Source organism: Haemaphysalis longicornis, unplaced genomic scaffold, assembly GCF_048455015.1.
Source record: "Haemaphysalis longicornis isolate Haplotype H1 unplaced genomic scaffold, Haemaphysalis longicornis Haplotype H1 scaffold_10, whole genome shotgun sequence".
Taxonomy (NCBI): domain Eukaryota; kingdom Metazoa; phylum Arthropoda; class Arachnida; order Ixodida; family Ixodidae; genus Haemaphysalis; species Haemaphysalis longicornis.
The window spans coordinates 139448426-139469166 of NW_027526204.1; the positions used below are offsets into that span (position 1 = coordinate 139448426).

The following is a 20741-nucleotide window of genomic DNA, read 5'->3' on the forward strand; positions in this document are numbered from 1 at the left end:
ACCTTGCTAAAACATGCGATTTGTGTGGTGTAACGCTGAACGCATCGAAAAACTTATTTATGTATGTGAGGGTCCATTACCCGAGAGAGTTGCACTAGCGTCCAATACAGTAAAAGCGCGCTAATTTAAACCTCAAGGGGACGCCATCTCAGTTCGAATTGATGAAAGTTAGAACTAACGAAAGTTAACAATAACATTACACCGCAATTGGGAAGCAGCAGGGCATGTCAACACTTTGGTGCTTTAAAAAGCCCGTCATTGCAGCTTGCTTTTTGTCCGTAAAGGCTACAGTCAGCATTTATTCTCTATCAAATAAATGCAGCGGGAAGTCTTCGCCTTTTTGAATACTGAAGACGAGACAGGCGGCATTACATCCGGTCATGACTTCTTAGAGGACGGCCGCCCTAGGCTTCGTCCTCGACCTCCTCGTCGCCATTGGCACCCACACGTTCTGCGCCAAAGACCTTCAATATGATGCTCTCATCTGTCAGCGCCCCCCACACACCACTGCGTTCTCATTGACGTAGTTCACAAAAAGTACACCTTCCAAAACGCCCTCCATGTGGTATTTAGATTGATTTTACTACAGAGGAAAGGACAGGGTTTCATGCCATTTTGCCTACTCCGTTCTACGCAGCCCTGTGGGCAAGAACAGGGAGAGCTTCTTTGTCCGCGTGGCGGGCGTTAAGTCACCTGTGAAGTGGCGCTTAGTTCGAATACTCCGTGGCGGAACCTACTCGCGTTCGAATTAACAGACTTCTTCATAAATAGACTTCTATGGACACTTGGCGGGATCAAATCGTGCAGTTCTAATTATTCATAAATTCAAATAATGGAAGTTGAAATTAACGAGCTCTCACTGTATTATTAACTTGGAAGCGTTACTACAGAATAGCATTTTGTTATGTTTTTTTCCACGGGCCAGTTGCACCAAAGCCGAGCCCGAAACTAACGCCTTCACACCAAAGTGCCTCATCCGCAGGGTTGCCAGGTCTGGCAATTTGTCACCAAATTGGAGACTTTTTGGAGACTCCTGGCGACGGAAATCTCAGTGTGGCGACTTGGCTGCTTTTCGAGACAAACTGAACAAACAGAACAGAATGAACTTTTAGGCAGACGACGTCAGTGATATGGCATAGTCTAGAGAATAGGTTCCAACGAACCAGTCACTCAAACACACCACCTTGCAGCGCTACTTACCAGCACAAATCAAAATTGACCTTGCTCTTTTTTAATATCCTGCACCTGATATCGCATGAATAGCGTCAGGCCTCCAAACAGCGCCATCGGTTCAAAGTGCAACGCTTCATAGTTTACGCTAGCTTGAGATTTCATGCAGAGTAGTGCAAAGTATGTATGACGGCGCATAATTGCCACGGAAATGTAAAGAGGCTGCGGAAGCGGTAAAACATGGCATGCAGCAAACGCCCGTTCTAAGTTGTTGATATTCTTTGAATCCTTTACCTAAACTTGCATATTTAAGCTTCATTTTAGATAGTAGTCAGCCGCTGTCGCTTTCCGGCGCAAACAGCAAACAAATAAAATTTGTGTTACAGTTTTCTACTACTCAAAGTTTCTGCATTATTACAGGAATGTAATCAAAAAGTACCTACTACTTATTGCTGAAAATGGCGACATTTGTGGCTATTTTTCAAACACTTACTTTACGTTGGCGTCTTTTTGGCCACTTTTGGCAATTTTCTGGCGACTTTTCCTTCGGAGGACCTGGCAACCCTGCTCATCAGTCTGTTTTGTTGACCCAAAGATATGATGCCGTGAATCCGGCTCTCGATTTGCAGATACTGCATTGCGTATCTTGTACTCGCAGAGCCCTTCGGGTGCTATGAGAACGTTCAGAAGGGATGTGGCAGAATTTCGGTTGGCGATTTCGCGTGCAGGAACCGAACCCCTCGGAAGCGGGTTCCGTGTAGTGTCGGAGGCCCCCCTTGTAGCGTCGACATTTACCACTGCCCATGTGCTGTGGTTCGGGCTCGTGCGAAGTCGCACAACTCTTAGGGGATACTTGTCAGCAGTGAGTAATTGAAAATCCCTCTTTCCGTCATGCTTACTAGCCACCACTGTCGCTGTATCCCGCTGCTACATCTGGATCTTGTTGAACTAGATAAGGTCTAAACCAAAACAACCACTGCCACATGCGACTCCGTAGCCTGGAAGTTCAGTATCCGATTCCAATGGTAGCCGGATTGGTTTGTGCCCTTATAACGATTCCTTTTGTTTAATTCGGATATATTTTAATGGGAACGATTCTTTGTCTATAGTACCACAGGGCCTTCGGGGATTCGTATCGGATTATCGACACCGTTTTTTTTTCATGATAATGATGAGAATGATGGCGATGACTACGACTACCGCTGCGAGGATGATGATTATGGTGATGATTCCGGGCTTTCTTTTGGGGGATGTAAGTAATAAGAAGCATGGAGCCGCTGTGAACTCTCGTTGTGGTCGATTGCGCGAGTACTTCTGCGTTCAGCCCAACCCAAGCCTTATCAAACGGAAGAAAGAATTGGTATGGGACGTTAAATTTTTATCCCGTCCTTGCCCTACGAGAGGATCTCCAATTAAATGCGTTAGGGTGGACCGGTGTAAGATTGTGTGAACACTCCCATTCTGTGGGTCAAAAGTCCTATTGCGATCACCACGAACTGGCCCATGAATTGCAGGTTCCAAGAAGTGGCTCAGTTATTGAGTCTACTGAGAACGACCAGCATTTGATTATATTCTCTTGCCCTCCGTCCCCATTCCTTTCACCCATCGGAACCAGTGCTCATCTTTTTCTATTAAAGGTTGTCTCTCTCTCTCTCTATTCTGTGGTGCAGAAAACAGGCGTAGCCGTTAGGGTGTCTGTAGATTCCCGCATACCAAGAGACACCGACAGCGATTTTTCGTCCTACAGAGATCTGATGCTACACGGACATCCTTCTTTTGTTCAGTCCCTGTTTCGCGAAGCCGAGTCGTGCGCGAGAGCCTTGTTACTGCTGCTGGCGCTCCGACGGCGGCTGCGCTTTGTTTACGCGTCCGGCAACTCACCTAACCGCGGCCCGCTGGCTAATAAACCCCGTCCGCGGCGGCTGCGGGGCTCACGGCTGGGGCCAGCGGCAGCGGCGCGGAAAATACGGCTCGCCAGCTTCCGGCCGCAAGCCGCTGCTCACGACGCGGATAGATGGCCCTGCGATCGCGAGAGGGAAGGCGGGGGGGGATGGGGGGCGACCCATGCTGTGCAGGCGTTGTCCTCGTGCACTGCCGAAGCTGGGCGACATAACAGCCTGCAGGGGAAGTGCCGCAGTTCACGTGGAATTAGGGTTACCGCGCTTCGTTTTTGGGTTAAAAAAATTATTTTACCTGTGCTGGATACTCGTGATATATTTGGCTGGACATCTTTGGCGGAGGCTTTCATGCAGTGGATACAAACGTGATGATGATGATGATGATGGTGGTGGTGGTGGTGATGATGGCGGGGGTGGTGCTGGTAGTGCTGGTGGTGATAGTGAGGAGGAGGGGCGTTATGATGGCGGCGACGATGATGAAGATTGTGATGAGGATAAGGATGGGGATGATGGGGATGATGGGGATGACGATGTCGACGACGACGACGACGACGATGATGATGATGATGATGATGATGATAATAATAATGACGATGACGACGACGACGACCATAAGCATGACGTATATGATGGGCCTGCGCTCCAAATCATTTTGGCCGCAAAAGGCCTCTTTCAATGCGGTAGCATTTATGGGACCAACCAAACTGGGACCAAGCGCCGTATGTGCGCCTGGCAATCCTTGTAAGAAGTTAGTTTTGCAGCGCAAGTACGTCCGTAGAGAACTCGGAAGGAAAAGACGAATGAGAGAGCTGAACGGCTGTGGTTCCGTTTCTTCTTCCTCTTCCACTGCGCAGAATTCCGGTCTTCCCCTCCCGCAAACGTGCTGGTGACTCATCACTATGAGAACGCAAAATAATTTGAGGAGGGTGAATATTAGAAACTTCGAGTAGTTCGGAGAGAGTGTTTACAATTTGATTCTATTGGCAGCGCAGTTGTACCGTTCGAAGCATTAAATTTTTTTGAATACTCAAAAATTACGAACATAGAGCAAAGAGGTTGGCTCAGCCCCACGACGTGACATTTTTTTATGCTTCAACGCGCGGCTGTCCTCTTTAGTTGGCTTTTATTTTTATTTTTTTTTTTTTTTGCGCGACGCGAAAGCGGTGCAAAAGGCCCAACACGTGTAATCCTTCTCTGAAACGTGCACGCTAGCTAAAGTGAAACGCTGCCAGAAAAAATCGTTTATCAATATAGTCAAATGAGTGTGGAATAAACAGTTATTATTCTTTTGTTTGGGGTAATTTCATACCCCCCGCAAGCACGCCTAGCCTATTTCAATGACTGAAAGGAACAGTCAAATATTTCCTTTATTCACAGCATGTTTAGGAACGTACATTTCTTCATCGTAATATGTGTCAAATTTTTGTTCCACAGCTGCGCTTCTTGTCTTAATTTTGTATTTTTTTTATTTTTGTATCATTTTTTATCAAGCACTAGTACATGAATTCCCAGAAGTGCGAAGTCTTCACTGCCTAAGCCATCTTTGTTCAGCTATGTTTCAAAAGTGTCGTTATCACTTTTGAGGTCTTTGCATGGGAACCCGGTTTGAGTATGACAATAGAATGTCCTTTTAATGTTTATACCCTAGTATATGCTATCCTAACAGTTCCGAAGGGTATTCGGTTGACTTACACTCGTTCTTGTGCAGTTGCTCAGTTGCTTTGATGAGCTCTCTTCTTGGTTTTAGGTGCGAAGCCCCTTAAGGTCTAGGGCTGTTGGCGTCTCCTGTCGTCGTCGTGATCGTCGTCTCATGTAGTCGCGGTACTAAACACCAGGAAGCTCGTTTACGCCTCGCGCTGGAGCGCTTTGTAACGAGTACCAACAAAACACCGGGACACTCGCTTACGCCTCGCGCTAGAGAGCTTCGTGCTGAACAATGACAAGAGACTTCTACAGCAAAGCTGTATACCTGTACTCCCCAACGGTTTGATCTCCGTTGTCAAAAACGCCGAGGCGCCTAGAATACGCTTATACACTGCACGCTTCGCCCCTCCCAGGTTTCACATTAGTGGAAATGGCCAGGGATTTTTTGTTCGTACACGGTATTGTAATAGTCACCTACACTAATAAACGAGTACATTTGTTCCGGGGCTCTCACAAGCGTACGAGCACCTCGTCGACTTCCTATGGCGCAATCCGGCATCGAACCCCCGTTATCTCGGTTCGCTCACCGCATCCTCGATTTCAGGGTATGTGAGTACAGCCTCGCTTTCAGGCACTTGATGGCTTATTGCAATAACCGGAATCGGGTTGAGGATGTCGCACAGCGGTATTTCTTTGAACTATTCATCGTACGCACCTAACCCCCAGGATATTGAAAACCGAGCTGGTCCTGCGCTGTGCGCTGTATTTCCGCAACTGGCATATTGATTGCTTTGAGCGCACAACGCTTACTCGCGCAGACTGGATTTGGGATAAATCGAAGTTTTAAGCTGTATGCCGGTGTAAAAATAGCATAGGACGGGGGTGAGGATCATAGGAAAGGCTGCCCATTTAAAGCTCTAAGCAGCTGCGGCATTGAGCAGTAAGGTATTAAGCAATTTACAGTTGTATATAACCACTGGTTTACTTGGAAAGACAGAACTTCCAACAAACATTCTTTACTGAAAGCAATTTCAAAAAGAAATGGAAAAGACAAGCTAAGTGCCCATCATTTTTTTTTCGTATGCAAACAGATTTTGAGTGCCTCGTTATTGCGTTGCTATTGACAAATCTTGCTCTCAATCGATCATCGGGTACATTGCGTTCCATGTGAATACCGAGCTAAAATATCAGACCTCGTGTGCAATTCGCTCTCATTACAGAATTCACTCATATTATCCCAAGCACGACTGCGAAGTATAATTTTGAGATTTGGGCACAAATTGGTTGTACGCCATATGGTAACTCGCGTGAATAAGGGCAGACGCCGGTAAAATTTCGCTCAGCAGTCATAGTTCATGCTTGCTATTCACTGCCTTATGAAACCTACCCCCTTCAGCAAGCCACCTTATGTTCCCCCGTTTAATTTCATTTTAAAGACAGTGAAACCAACTGCGATACCCTCCAGCGAAAGTTCAGCTGCCAAAGGCAGCTCACCATAACCTAGCCGACAGATATGACACAAAACATGCGCCGTAAAGACCCACTTTTCAACATCCTCACCACCGTACAAAGGCTCCAATTATATTCAATCCAGTACTTAATAACATTATCAGCTCCCACCCTCAAGAAGTGAATACGCGGGTACAGCTGCTCCGTACTGCGCCACCACTGGCTCCAGCGCTCACGCCTCTCTGACCACGCATCGCTGTGGCGGGAGCTACGCCGCGGTCGAGTACGGGCCAGTAGCGCCCCGATTATTTACCCAGAAGAAGAGAGGGTGGTCTGCGGCGTCGGTCGCCGCACGTCGCGTTGCTGGCAGTGGCAGCAGCTCGGACCTCGCCCGCACGCGCTCGCTGGCCGCGTTGCCGACGGCCGCTGCCCGGTGAAAGAGCACACGTCACCGCCAGGTATACGAGGAACGCTGTAAGGAGCCCGGAAAAACCGAACACCGCCGAGGCGCTGTTGAAACACTTTCTCCTGCGTCGTACGAGTCCGCTTCAGCCGCTCACTCGGGCTCTTGCTTCCCGAGCTCACTTTCGGGTCTAATTGTGTGCAGCAGGCTGAAAAGAACCCCAGCGCGTGCTTAGTGCCATCTCGTGTACGCCACGCCATATCACCACGCCGCACGTCAACTTACACTCTTTCCAAGCTGGTGGACCCCTGACAACTTCACCACGGCTCGAACGTTGGAAAACTTTTTCGGGGTGGTTGTGGTCACCGGAAAGTTGTGTTTTCTTGATTTTGTTCAACAAGGCGTTGTGTGTATACATATCACTGTAAGGTGGGCTATCCCCGAACACTGCACGGTATTTAGGGGTGAATCAAGCGACCGTGTTTGCTGGCTGTGGGGGTTCGCGTGGGCGCGTTAGTTCTTCACCAGCACGTGCTCTCTCCCTGTCTCGCTGGACTTATTTTTGTCTAACTTTTTCGTAAGTGCGGTGCACTCTTGCGTTCGGCTGTCCCGATACTGCCCGTGAAGCTACGGCTGGAAAGCGCTCGCAGCCTTCTAACAAATAATGCGCTTGTGCTGCAGACTCCAAACAAGGGGCTGAAGCAAAACGCCGCTGGGGTGGGCGTTTAGTTGCATGCTAGAACTGCTTCCCTGGTCTCGCGAGCTGCTAAGTTCGTGATTTACGGCGCTCAGTTCAAAGTTTGAGTGTTGAGACCCTTCGCGCCACCCATTGCGAGACTTTCGGAACGCTGAGACAAACTCAGGTGTTCTTCATTTATCTTCCTCGGTTCAAGGATCACGGGTTGTTTGCCGTGTAATTAGAGAGGGTTGAAACAGGTGTATATGTCAGGCGCTGTGACCATAGCTCTGATAAAGGGAATGTAGGGGTCAGGAGTGTTGTTGTTGGGATGATGATGACGACGATGACGACGACGACGATGATCGGGATGGTGATGATGATGAAAAATCAAGAATGGAAGTCGAAGAAAGGATAAAACTCATTTTTCAGTGTCCGAAGCCGAACAAACGCTTCATTAAACACAACCAGACATAAAACAGTGACCAAAGGATGCCTAGTGAACAGAGCTCAGTTGAAATGACTGTCTCTCTCTCTCTCTCTCTCTCTCTCTCTCTCTCTCTCTCTCTCTCTCTCTCTCTCTCTCTCTCTCTCTCTCTCTCTCTCTCTCTCTCTCTCTGTCTGTCTGTCTGTCTGTCTGTCCGTCCGTCCGTCCGTCCGTCTGTCTGTCTGTCTGTCTGTCTGTCTGTCTGTCTGTCCGTCCGTCCGTCCGTCCGTCCGTCCATCTGTCTGTCTGTCTGTCTGTCTGTCTGTCTGTCTGTCTGTCTGTCTTTTACCGACGAAGTTCAATTTGAGCCTGCCGCTAATAACAGCGGTAAAACTAGAAGGAAATATTCGATGTGGATGACCTGTGGCGGACACCACAGGTCATCACCTCAATAAGAACGAAATGCCGTTAGCAATCAATCAATCAATAAATAGTGACTCTTCGAGCTCATTACCAGACGCGAAAAAACAACTGTGGAGCGCAACGTCCGTGTTGTATTTCTATGCGGAGCAGTCAGAAGAACACGGACACTATTTTTACTGCGCTGCAGTTACCATGTGACTGCGAAAGGCGCGTCCTTGAAAATCATTATGAGGGCTTACAACGTACGCCGGATAAGTGTTTAAGCTTCCTATTTCGCTGCTTTTATAGCTTGCCAGTGGGCGCGGTGTATTTTTATCGATGATGCGGCCAGGCGTCGTACTAAAAATGTGTTGCATGTTCCTCCCTGACAATTTACACGTGTGTCGTGTTCTCATGAGACAGCATGAATTGGGTCCATGAATTGATGAAGCCTTTGGGTAGGTTTTTTAGAAACTCTCTTGGGGTATCATTGATCAGTTTGTAGCTAAAGGTCCCGAATGTTAATATTTTCGTCTCGTTTTCCTTTATTATGACCACTGGGGGGCCTAAGGCGCCTTTGGGTAAGGACAGAGGAAAAATGGGTTTACAGGATTGATATGCCGTGTCCTCCACTCGTCCGAAGTTCGGCCTGTTGTTTCCGTTTAACGTAGCGCTTGCGATGGGAAAGTATATTGTTGCTATCAATACTCTTACGGCATGCTTTGTCAATTTTCTCGCTAATGATTAGCGGTACACGTGTTTATTACTTCTTAACCACAGGCCGAGAAAATAAAAAAAGACAAGAAACTGGCGATATTTCCAATGCTGCAAGGTCATGAAAGTGAGTGAGGACTATCTTCATCCACATCAAGGTAGTCCGCGCGCATGCAAACTAGCAGTTAGTTTGACATCGCTCAAAATTCAGAGCAGCTCGCTGTTTTGTAGGAACAACATATGCTATACTATCTCGTTACATGTTTCGGGAGTGGGGAAAAGTGACTTGTTGTTTCATGGCATCCATACATCGGGGAAGAATGCATGGCTTCATTACGAGAAACTCAACGGAACTAAATTCAAAAACTTTCTACAAGTCCTTTCGTCCGGCACTAGAATTACAGGGGCCCAAAAGCTTGTTGAAAATGTTGCCCCGAACGACTGTGAGAATTCATGACACCATCAGGGAAAAGGTGACGACGTTCCTTCAATCCGTAGAAACAGCTGCACGGGGTACGTTAAGCAGTTGTCCGCCTATCTTTTCAAGCGCGACATGAAAAGGTAGGCGTGCAACTGCAAGACGCGCCCCGGGCCCAGAGCAAGGACACGTCACGCACGTGCTGTGCATGACATACTTTGCAGTCCTATGGCTTTCGTTTCCAAAGCCGTAATAATTTGAGAACTACCTTCGAAACAAATAAATCTGTTGCTTCAAAATATGGTTTCCAAATTCCTGGTTGACTTTTTCGCGTGATACAGCATTTAATTAAAATGTTAGTTAATTATACATAATTATTTATTATTTATTAATTTGCCGCAATAGAAGTCGTGGTATGCACAACTGCCGACAACAACGATTTGGCAACACATGCACAGGGCATTTTTTTTTTCTGGAAATGTAAGGGGCATTCGTCGCAGCTGAATTTGTTCAGTTCCCCAAAACTGCAACCAATTGCTTCTTTGTTCTATTTTGTACCTCCTTTCGGTATTTTCTCTGCCCTTAAATTAGTTCTGCTACTTTGTTTCTCCTTACAATTCGGCGAGCCTATTTTCTCGCTTCATAGGACTGCCAGCACGCGCCCAACGTGTTCCCCTGTTTAGAGAAAGAAAACGATGCCAACTCAAAGTTGCGCGCACGAGCTGAGTGCTGTCGCTTCTGTTCTTGACCCGTATTTTTCTTGCTTCGATTCGGACTAAAGGCAGTTTAACGCTCCACGAACGAGCCTTCATGTTCACAGCACTCTCCGAGTACTCACGTAAGTCGGTCTTCCTGCCGCGAATTCGCCTTTCCTGCGTACTGCGCCCATCGGGCCCATTTGAGTAGGGCCAACGCATCAAACCGCTTTGGTGCTGCCGCGGGAACACCAGCCGGGATTTTGCGTCACCGCTTCACCACTCTCGAGTTGTTATTTGAGTCCTGCATAAGCGTTTGAGGGTGGTCACCGCTGTTGCTGCGGTTTTTCTTGTTGTTATTGTTATTCCAGAGCAACAATTGCGCGTACTTATTGTGCCCCGCGTGCACTTCGTTTTCCTCGTGTATGTGATGGAGGCCTGTGCGCTCAACTTCGATGTTTCAACATATTTTAAGAGTTCGCCGTGTCTAGAGTGCCGTCCTACGCCATTCGTATTGTTAAGGCTGGGCTAGCGTGGTGTGACGTGTGCCTAGCAATGGCTTAGCGGTTACGCCCTAACCTCGTGATCCGCAGTGCCGAGGTTGGAGTCCAGAGCGAGCGTGGTTTCTCTTTAGTTTTTGTTTTTTCGATATTTATTCTCGTGATTTAGGTTTTAGGTTATTATTTAGTTTTTCGGCCTTCTCAATTATTATTTTCTGTTGGTTACATGACGTTACATGGGTTAGGTCAGGTTACGTTAAGTTAGGTTACATTAGGTCGGCCACGCTACGTTACGTCAAGGAAAGCCTAGAGTTTTTACATAAACCAGTTTAAACCCGTTCGGGAGTGCGGAGTAGTGTCAGACGTGGCGTTATGCATGATAACGCGACCGGACGTCACTTTACTGGAGCGCTTATAGTGTCGTCGGATGGCACTGTAGACACAGGGTTTAGAAATTCGTGGAAGTCGGGCGGTGTTGGCGTTACGGTCGTGTCTGGTTTAAATCAGTTGAAAAACTTTGCCGCAATGCATTAGCGGTCTTTGACGCATTGCATGACCAGACGGCGGAAGTTTGCTGTAATCATCTTGCCCTCGCATCGACAAAGAGGTCTTGGTTTGTACGGATACCATTACCGTTGCATGCGTTTTTTTTTCTATCTGGTTTTGATTGTTAGCTGACAAATTTTTAGCTGAGCTTATATGACGTTTGTCTTGTTGTTTTCGTCGAGCGCTTTCTTCTGAGAAGAATAAAAAGTGCTGTCTGAAAATTCTTTCGCCTCCTAACTTTCGTTCTCCTCGCTTCTTTCTCTTCCCTAGATAATTGGAACTGGACCGGGAAACTATGAGTAAGGTAAGACTGCTGCGGCTACCCCTTGACAACTTCTTTTTTACACCCAAAGGTATCGTCCACTTCTCGCACTTCACCTTTTCCGTGAGGTGACTCAGCCGCGACTATAGAAAACGTCACCGCGCTCTCTCTAGAAAGCGTTGTGCCACGAATTGTGGTCCCCTTTGCGTGCAGGGGGTACCGGCTTTGATTCCCGGCCACCTTACGCCCGGACTTGACAAAAAAAAAAACCTATACAAGCGATATTTCGGTGAACTTCAAAAAGTAAGAAAAAAGTGTCTTCAATTAATTCACGGTCCGCTCATGCGGTGTGCCGCATGGGATAAACTCTCCTTCATCGCATAGAACCCGAAATTTGGTCTTGTTATCCGCTTCCTACAACGTTGGAGCGCATACCATGTTGCTGTAAAACTTACCACGCGGGCAGGAGTGTTGCCATATCGGCAGTGTGCTCCAGAGGTATGTGTATACAAAGGTTCTACAAAATTATTTACAATCGATCCTGTGAATGGGGAATTTCTGAGCTGCGTCATATTTGCAGACGACATTTTCTTGTTCTAGCAAACACCTGTACAGAGTGCTTCCAGAATTTTACTCAGAAAACTTTCTCGCAAGGTTAAATATAAATAAAAGGAAATTGAATTTAATGTTAAACATATATTCATAAAGTGTCATTATTACCCTAGGTGATAAATGCTTAAACAGGTGGATGAATATAACTATAACTATCTTGGACAAGCTGCCAGGGCTGATCACAAGCACGAGGGAGAAAAAACCGCCGCATAATAGTTACGGGCTGGGGTGCACTCAGCAAGCACTCCCACATAATGTTCAAGCAGTCTTTAGGGGGGTGAAAAGGGGAGGGCAACAATTTTTTGGCCCCCTTAAAAAATGTAGTTTGTGTTGCCGACAGATGCGTATAGATGGTATTCGTTGAAAAGTTTAGCGGTCAATTTCTTCGCTTGGCAACACTTGAAAAGGCCACAGACATTGCCGATGCGCCACGGACATGGACAAGTACCGCCATCCCACGGAGCCCGACGTAACGAGTGACGGCGCATTCACACGGCTGCATGGAGGAGAATAGAGGTGCCTGATCTGGGGGCCGTGCGCACAACGTCGCCTAGCAACAGACGCTTGGCCACAGATATGGCGGCGCACTCGCATGGTTGCCTGCATGCATTCCACCCCATTGAATACCAGCCATAGCGTGACACCGAAAAATTACAGGCAGCAGAACTCACAATGTCCTCAGTACAAAATGGCGCAACGGCACCTTTCCCGCTCACTGTTGGACTTGTATTTCTGCGATTGCTGTTCTTCGAGTGTTCAATCGCGCTCGCACTTTCTCGCTGAGTATTGGAGAATGGATTACATACAATAATGCATCACGCACCACTAAAAATCGTGCTTCTTCTAAAAGTTTGATGGTGTTTGTGGGTATGGTTATTAGTGCCAAAATCTATAGAGCTGGCTGGGTGATGTATCCAAGTTTTCAAGCACAACAGTTGGGAGATGGAATTAATTTACCTCGCTTGGGAAACATAACGGACCCCATAAATTTATCCCCTATATTGTAGTTGCACTCGGTCTGCGGTACGTCACGTGATTCGAGAGGGGCTTTGTTTGTATCACGTTGCCCTCTCCGCTAAAAACAGATACGACGACTGAATACAACAATTGCGTCGGATAGCTTAAGCTACACATGAGTGCACTTGAGCGAGAGTTCATTTATTGTAGGAGAGAGTCAGCTTCCGAATCGTCTTCGTCTTGCCCGTCATCCACTGCGCGTGATGTACTAAGAAAATATTATAATCACCCCAGGTCTGCAATTTAATGAAGAATTCGCTGGTTTTTCTTGGATTTCAACTGAAAATTTGAAGCATGATTCGAAATTATCTCCAAGGAGGCCAACCAAACGACATTTATTTAGTCTGGCAACGTCACACGCGGCAGTACACCAGTGCTCCGCGTTTAGAAATAAAACATAAAATCAAATTACCAAAAAATTGGGCTCATAACCTGTGGTTATCAAAGAAGAGGGGGAACCGCGATACCATTAAAAGGAGTTAGAAGTGGGAGATGAAAGATGGGGAGGAGGAGGAGGTAGGAGGGGGAGAGAAAGAGAGAAGGCGAATACATTGGTCTTTTTCTTTCCTTGCCTTTTATCGCGCTACAGACTGTTGAGGAGGATGGGATCAGAGTAGGATGCGGGATTCAGCGTAAGGGAGGTCGATGATGAGGGAAGTGGAAGGTGGGACTATACCTTGCCCCGTGCCATGTCCGCACTCCTAACTCCGGATGAAAGGCTCGAAAAGGAACGCCGCTAAAAGTGGAATAGCTGGCAGACATAATACAACTGGTAAACCTTCGAATCCTTGATGGGGAAAAGGGGAGGTGGAGGGGACGGGGGGAGGAAGTAGTCCTGCCTAACCGTCAATCTGCTCTTATTTTTCACACAGGCAAATTGTTGAGCGATGAGCGATAGGATGAAGACCACTTCACCACGCTCCACATTCCAGCTCTTCCAGAACTCCGCACTAGGACAAAGGGCACTGCAATAATAGTTGGTACTTAAAGAGTTACTTTATGCGCGGCGTAATAAAAAAACTACTTAGGGGGCTAGAGTTCAAAGCACAGCCTGCCAGAACCTCACTCCCCATTCCTCTCACCATTCTTCGCGGCAAAGTGGCGCTTCGGCATTCGTTTACGATGTTTCAATCCGGTTGTATTTCCGGAAATAAAAACTTCAGTGCCATCCATTTTTGACGCGCACTCTTAAAAAGCCTCTACACTGGCTTCCAACGGTCTTGCAAGGTCCTCACGAAATCTCCTCAACTTGACACCTGTTCCGTAGGGTGAGAGTGGAAAAGAGGAAACTAGTCTCCTGGGTACTTCCGGTTTCATTGGATTTCCCCCTCCTTCCGCGACTACCCCTTTGCGACAGTTTGTCCCGCTGCATCAGGCGTAGATGAGTCAGCCTTTCCGTCTTCCTTACTCTTTCCTCTGGTAGCGTTTCCCCACATACTGAGCTTGTTGTATAATCAACGTTGATAGTGCAGACCATGTATAAAAGACTTTCGTCCAGAACATCGTCCCCAGGGAGCGTGACCAAAGCTTTCTTCGGTTGCTCTTACAACCTGCGGGAATGGTTGCAGCGATTTTCACGACCATGCGCCACCGCCATGATCATCATCTATAAAAGACACCACAGCGCGAAGGTTGACGAATACTTGGAACACGGGACAAACGCTGCCCTTCTAAGTTTTCGTTCCTTCTAAGTCTCCGTCAACCTTCGCGTCGTAATGTATTCCATATCGGAGTACCAACATGCTCAAAAACGTATTCTTCTGCAACAAATCATCATCATCGTTGTCGTCGTCTTCTCTTCTCCGGGGTCATTTTCTCCTCCACAACATATGCACTCATACATCACATCCCGGAATGATATGCTTACTAAAATTACTTCCTCATTCGTTTTATATGAAAGAGTGCCGCAATACTTTCTTTTCAAGTGGTGTAAGCTTAGCACCCGTAACGATTAGTAAGTAGGACAGTTCCCTCGTGCATATTTGGTTATTTTCCAGCCGAGCACGCACTTCCGTCGACCGGTTGGTCAGTTGGCCGACGGTATAGCGGGCCAGCCTGCCGGCAGATCAGCCACGTGTTCTTCCGCCGTGAACGGCGGCTGACACGCCAACGCTGCGCGTCGACGCCGCGGCAACTTGGCCGGCGTCCGCGGCCGGACCGAATCGAAATTCAGACAGCGTCTGACGCCCGTGAATAAGTCATGGTCTCCCCCGCACTACCAACTCAACTCTCCCGCCAGTGACCGACCCTTTCTCCCCCCCCCCCCCCCCCCCTCCCCTTTTTCTCCCTCCTGCAAGCGCTACACACACACACACCGACCACAACCCGCCAGCGCTGCTTCGGTAGCGTGCGCGCAGGCGGTAGCAGCACGTACGCCAAAGAGACGGCGTGCAAGGCTTAGAAACGCCGTACAGACAAGAAGGCATGCCTTCTTAGTTCACACCTCGTATACCTGCTTTCGTGTGGAGAGATTTGTTTGATGGGACAGGTGCGGTATTGTCAGACCAGCAAATCAGACTGACTTAAGTGTGCCATAGACGCATTCTCTGGTCGAGGTGCGATATGAAAGCCTTGGGCCTTGGGGGCGTTGGGCCACGTACATTGGGAGCTGGCCACAGCTGAAACTTGTAGGGCCGGCATCACCGGCTGGTTACCGGGGCTGGAGGGGGGCGCGAAGCCCAGTCACGGTGTGGGGGTAGAATTCGCATCTCCCGTCCCTTGTGGCACCACGGAATTATTTCGCAGTTGCAGTCGGGGCTGACGCTCAGTCCTTGGTGTAGGTAGCGGCACCACGACGGCATTCGGACGTTTCCTAGCTGCGCTTTTGACCTTACGTCAGCGCGGTAGCGCGCTGTGGTTGGGTGACAGCCCAGACGCTCGCGCATTTTATAGATGGGCATCATGGCGATACACTATACACTAAGAGGGGATGCATTAATAACCCTAATAATAATAATAGGCACCTAGCTAGCTGGGAGAAAAAAAAAGACAAATTGTGGGGGGGGGAAAGGACAGGCAAGTGAGAAGTCTGGGAAAAATGCAGTCCATATCGACCCAGCAACCGCACCCACCCGCCCTGAATTATGAATTGAAGGAGTCTGGCAGGAGTTCTGGAATCAAACGTGGTTTCGATGTCCTGTCACGTTTGTGTGTTTTTATTTTTATTTGCCGTCTATCTGGTTGTCGGCAGAACCTCGAGCTGCCCATCTTCAGCCATGTACCGATGCCGTGCTCGTAATCGGCAATATGAAAAGGACAAAAGCGCCGACGTTTTGCGATTTATCTTTTGGATGCGTGCGTTGCGGAAGCGCTATAATCGGCCACGGACATTGCTTAGTTTCGCGACATTTTAAAAGAAAAGCCCCCAAAATTTGTTATAATTCTTCAGTAGCTGAAAAATGGGCAATTATTAGTCGCTCGAAAATGAACCCGTGCTATAAGGTACCGTGTTGAGCTAGTTGGTGTCTAGGTACTGAAGCGTGAACAGTGGACATTTTGACGAAGGCCAGAGATGAGATGCACAGCGTTGGCAATGTGTACATCCTCTCCTCCGCCCTTCGTCAAAATTTGCGCTGATCACACTTCAGAACCCCTACAATCCTCTAAAAGAGGAAAATATATTAGGGAGTTCCAGCATAGTGGCTAGCGTACGCTACGCTAGGCTTGACGAATAGCGGGACCCGACTGCGCATGCGTGCGTGGGCACGGCGAGGGGGGTCACCCCTCACCGGAACGAATGCGCGGGCTCGGCGAGGCGGGACGCTCGTCCCCGCTGTACGAATGCGCGCCTGCCCAGTTGAGTTCCGGCCCCCGTCGACCCTAGCGTAGCGTACGCTAGCCACTATGCTAGAACTCTCTGTTGGCACCAAGTTCACAACGACTGGTGGGCGCATTCCGAAAATACACAATTGGATATTCGGCGAAAGAAAGATACAGTATCCGACCGATATTTCTGACCTGGAGGGGAACGAAAAATAGTTCGAATAAGAAAGCAGTCCGAAAAATATGCGAGTCGCAAAAACGAACTTTCTTTCATTTAAATATTACCGAAGGGATCGCGAATGGTCCGGGACAAACCTAATGATGGTGTTGCTGATAAGTCAGTGTCACCTGGTGCCTGACTTACCAAGTATGAACCGTTTCCGGCTTTCGAGGTTACTTCCACCGCAGACTGCATGAAAAATTATGGCCTCCAAGATCAAAGTCTGTTACCCCGGCGGCCGTCAAGCCAATACTCCGTCCAATTCGAAGCTAGTCGGTGGCCTAGGATTCAAAATGGCGTCGTCCTGGAGTCGCACCATGGTTCTGTCGCAGAAATTGGTGTCGGGAAAATCGGACTTTTGGATTTATTTTGTCCGAAATATTCGTTGTTCACATACATGACTGCTATGGGACAACCAATGGCTCCTAGGGAAAGTCCGGAGCAATTCCGAATCTTTGGAGTCCGAGAAAACCGTTGGCTACTATGTCTTAACGAAAAAAATAAATGTGTAGAGATGGCCACAGTTTTTCAACATGTCACCCGCAAGCACTGTAGTCAAAGCTGCAGCAGCAAGCAGGACACGTTGCACGTCTGATCTGATCTTCCTTCCAGCCTCAAGAGATTCCCTGTCTGCACTTCCAAGTCATTCCTCAAATAAAAGAATAAACACCGTTTCAAGTCAGACAAGCAAATTGACTAAGCAAGATCGAAATGCATGCCTTTCTTTTAATACGGAAACTTTATGCAAAATTCTTGCTGCGCCACGTAGAGTGCAAGCTCGGGGGGGGGGGGGGGGGGGGGGGGGAGATTTTTCAGTTAGGGTAGGCTGTGCAAAAAATTTGTAGAAACCTTTCAGTAGGAATTGTCCCATGAATTCGTAAGGCTATACGCCAAGCCCCGTTCAAGTCAGCTTTACTATTGCGTACAGTTGCATTACTGGGAAGACATACTTCCAGGGCCCAATAAGCTGTTTTGCATTGAGGTATGAAGAGCGTAGCGCTTTTTACTTAGTAGTACCTCCAAAACTTCCTGTATACACTGGGCCCTCCTAAAGTATGCTTTAGTGTCATACACCACCGCATTGCCATACAAACACTTTCTCAAGGGCTATATAGGAGGTTACACGTAAAAATATGAAAGCACAACTGCCTTTTCAATAAATTTTTTAACGCGTAACCTTAAACACCCTGGCCGCAAGCAAGCCGGCGGCGTCGGTGGCGTTGACTATGATTGAGAAATTGGCGAGATCAAGAAATTCTACGGAAACCCCCGAGATCGTAAGACGCTGCTGCAACAGATGACATGCGAACAGGAGGGGAAAATCATTGCTCCGCTCAGAAAGTTTTCATGCGATGGGAACGGGTCCCGATCACGCTGTCGCCTTCTACGCTTAAAGAGAGCGAGACTTTTTTTTTACCTTTCTTTATATTCTAAATGCTTTCAGAACGTAGTCAACAAACGCACTCACTACACGGACTAAGAGGTCACAAATTACCTCAGCCAAAAATTACTGTTCTGTGCCGATCAGATAACTTAGAAACTTGCCAAGAAAAGTTTTTTCGCTTTTTTCCTGTCATTCTTTGAGCGCTCTATTTGCGCCATTACAGCGCGTAGCGGCGATTATCCTGGTTCCTTTCAGTTGCAGCAATGAACGCACTCGATATTCATTTTAAATAGAAAGCCACAAAAGCAAAGCAGAAACGGAAGGCGCATATGCTGCGACGAGCAAATCACGCAGTGTCGCTCCGTGCTGGCGATAACTGTAGTTTTCGCAGTGCTTCCAGACGTGAAGGAAAGAGTGAAAGCGTTTATCGGCAGTGTTTCGGAGTCCCTTTAAAGACGAGGCTTCTGCTTCCTCCACATGCTTGCAGACGGCAAGAGTGCGACGCATCAAGCGCCACAGATGAAAAAAAAAAAAAAAAAAAAAAACAAGGGTTTCCTTGTTGAGTCTGCGCATAGAAATGCTTAGGCATATTTAAAATAAGGTTATCACTTCAGTCTTGAGATAGCCAAGCAGCCAGTGAGTGCGCCTAGTCTTGCTCTATAAAAAATTGGCTGCGTATCTGCTTCCTCCGCTCGAAATGTTGTCGGAACACGATAGTTTCCTGCCACCGCTGCAACGTAACACGCTCTACTCTTCCCCCCTTCCACCCATCGAGCTCTTCCCCGTCCCTCGCGCTCCTCCCATTTTTAATGCAATACCGGTTTTCTCCATTCAATTTTCCCGCGCTCGCACTGCTGGCGCGCGACCTGGTGGGAGAGTGCGACTGGCCTCAGTTTCTTTAACGCGTTGTTTTGTTTCTGTTTCATTTGCTATCGTAGAAACCCTTGTAACGTGTATTGGCGCGTATAACCCGCCCCTGCGTATAATCCAACCCCCCCCCCCCCCCCCCCCTTTCAGTCCGCGGGAGAAAAAATTCTTGCGTATTGCCCGCACGTTTGATATAGGAAAGGCTGCACCAGAGCTACTGCTCAAGCGACACATAACATACTATGTAGACAGAAAAAGCGTATATTTAGTAAGTTCAATACACTGACTGCAAGGCGAAAGTCACAATTCACTCAGTGTCACTGCTCTCGCTAGAGCTATCACTTGGGCCGCAGTCCTCACTGTTGTACACAAGGTCATCTTCACGGCACAACGCGCAGTGCAGCTTCACGGCACAATGAGCATTGCCGTGAAGCTGCACTAAAAGAAAAACCCCGCGCATTATCCGCACCCCTACTTTGCCACTGAAATTTTCGCATTTTTGGTGCTGGTTATACGCGCGAAAATATGGTACCCCTAATTAAAATAACTTTGCTCTGTAGTTAGTACGGATATGTCGCCGCAATTACGCGTCACGCTTAGTTCGCGCTGCTCGAAGTCAAATGTATGATTAACTCCACTAGTTTGAGTAATTTGGTATGGATTTGCCTCTATATACTGATTGTTGATAAAGGGACACTTCTTTTTTGGCTGGTTTATTGGAATGACAGATATGTACAACATTTTTCGCGTTTGGGCAGCTGAAGAATGGCGGTCGTCTTTAAAGCGGCCATACCCGCACATGACACACCGCTGGTGCGTTGCGCTCATAGAGCACACAACACCAATGATGCTAATCCAAATGGCACTCGGGAGTAAGCAAAACGTTAACGCCGCCAACCACGGTGCATTCACGCTTCACACTGATTGGCTAAACAGTCTCACGGGATGCAGATTTCCGGTTCCTGTAATTCCACTCGATGGCACCTTAAAGGTTCCATCTGTGTGGACTGTGGATGTGTGTTCTGTGTTTTAAAAAAAATGCCTGAACTGTGATAGTCCGTTCGTGAAACCGTAATACCTCAAACTGAAACAATTTCACTGTATTTCCTACAAACAACCAACCAACCAAACAAACAAACAAACAAACAAACAAACAAACAAACGAGCAAAGAAATAATTGCTAACGAGCAAGCAAACAGACGGTAAAATAGTGGAGTTGTACTCAAACTACGCAGTGATGGCAAATATGAGCACAGCATTTATGGAATTTTTTAATAGACCCTTCAAGTGCTTATTATACTTATGCCCTAAGCAAACTTTTCGTGCAGAGCCTAGATATCTGCTGCGGGCGCACTTCAGAACAATTACGGTATACGTCGTCATCGCGCCGCATTGGATTTGCGCATTTCGCATTTGTAAAAATACTTTGATCGTTCTGTTATCAGCAAAATCAACGCTTTAGTACACAAAATCCCGTTCATCCGGCATTTTGTAACGCGGCTCGGCATCCTGTTGACGCACCCACCGCGGGTCCGCGAAGGCATTATCTTGAGCAGTGAAAGTCTGCACTCACTGTTTCAAGACCGTGTGGGTGCGTGTGTGTGCACGTGGTGCGTGAATGCTTTCAAGCGCATGTGTGTTGTATGGGCTGTCGCGCTGGCTTAATTCTATCAGG

General features: G+C 47.7%; 1 protein-coding gene across 8 annotated transcripts in view; it reads left to right on the plus strand.

Annotated features, from left to right (window-relative positions):
* Window positions 1-20741, plus strand: part of LOC144159464 (uncharacterized) — a 286980-nt gene that overhangs the window by 205848 nt on the left and 60391 nt on the right. For all 8 annotated transcript variants that reach the window (XM_077690975.1, XM_077690970.1, XM_077690976.1 and 5 more), the window contains exon 4: window positions 11213-11246. In XM_077690975.1, the coding sequence (XP_077547101.1) occupies window positions 11238-11246 (9 nt within the window). In that variant the 5' untranslated portion in view covers window positions 11213-11237. The remainder of the gene's footprint in view (window positions 1-11212; window positions 11247-20741) is intronic.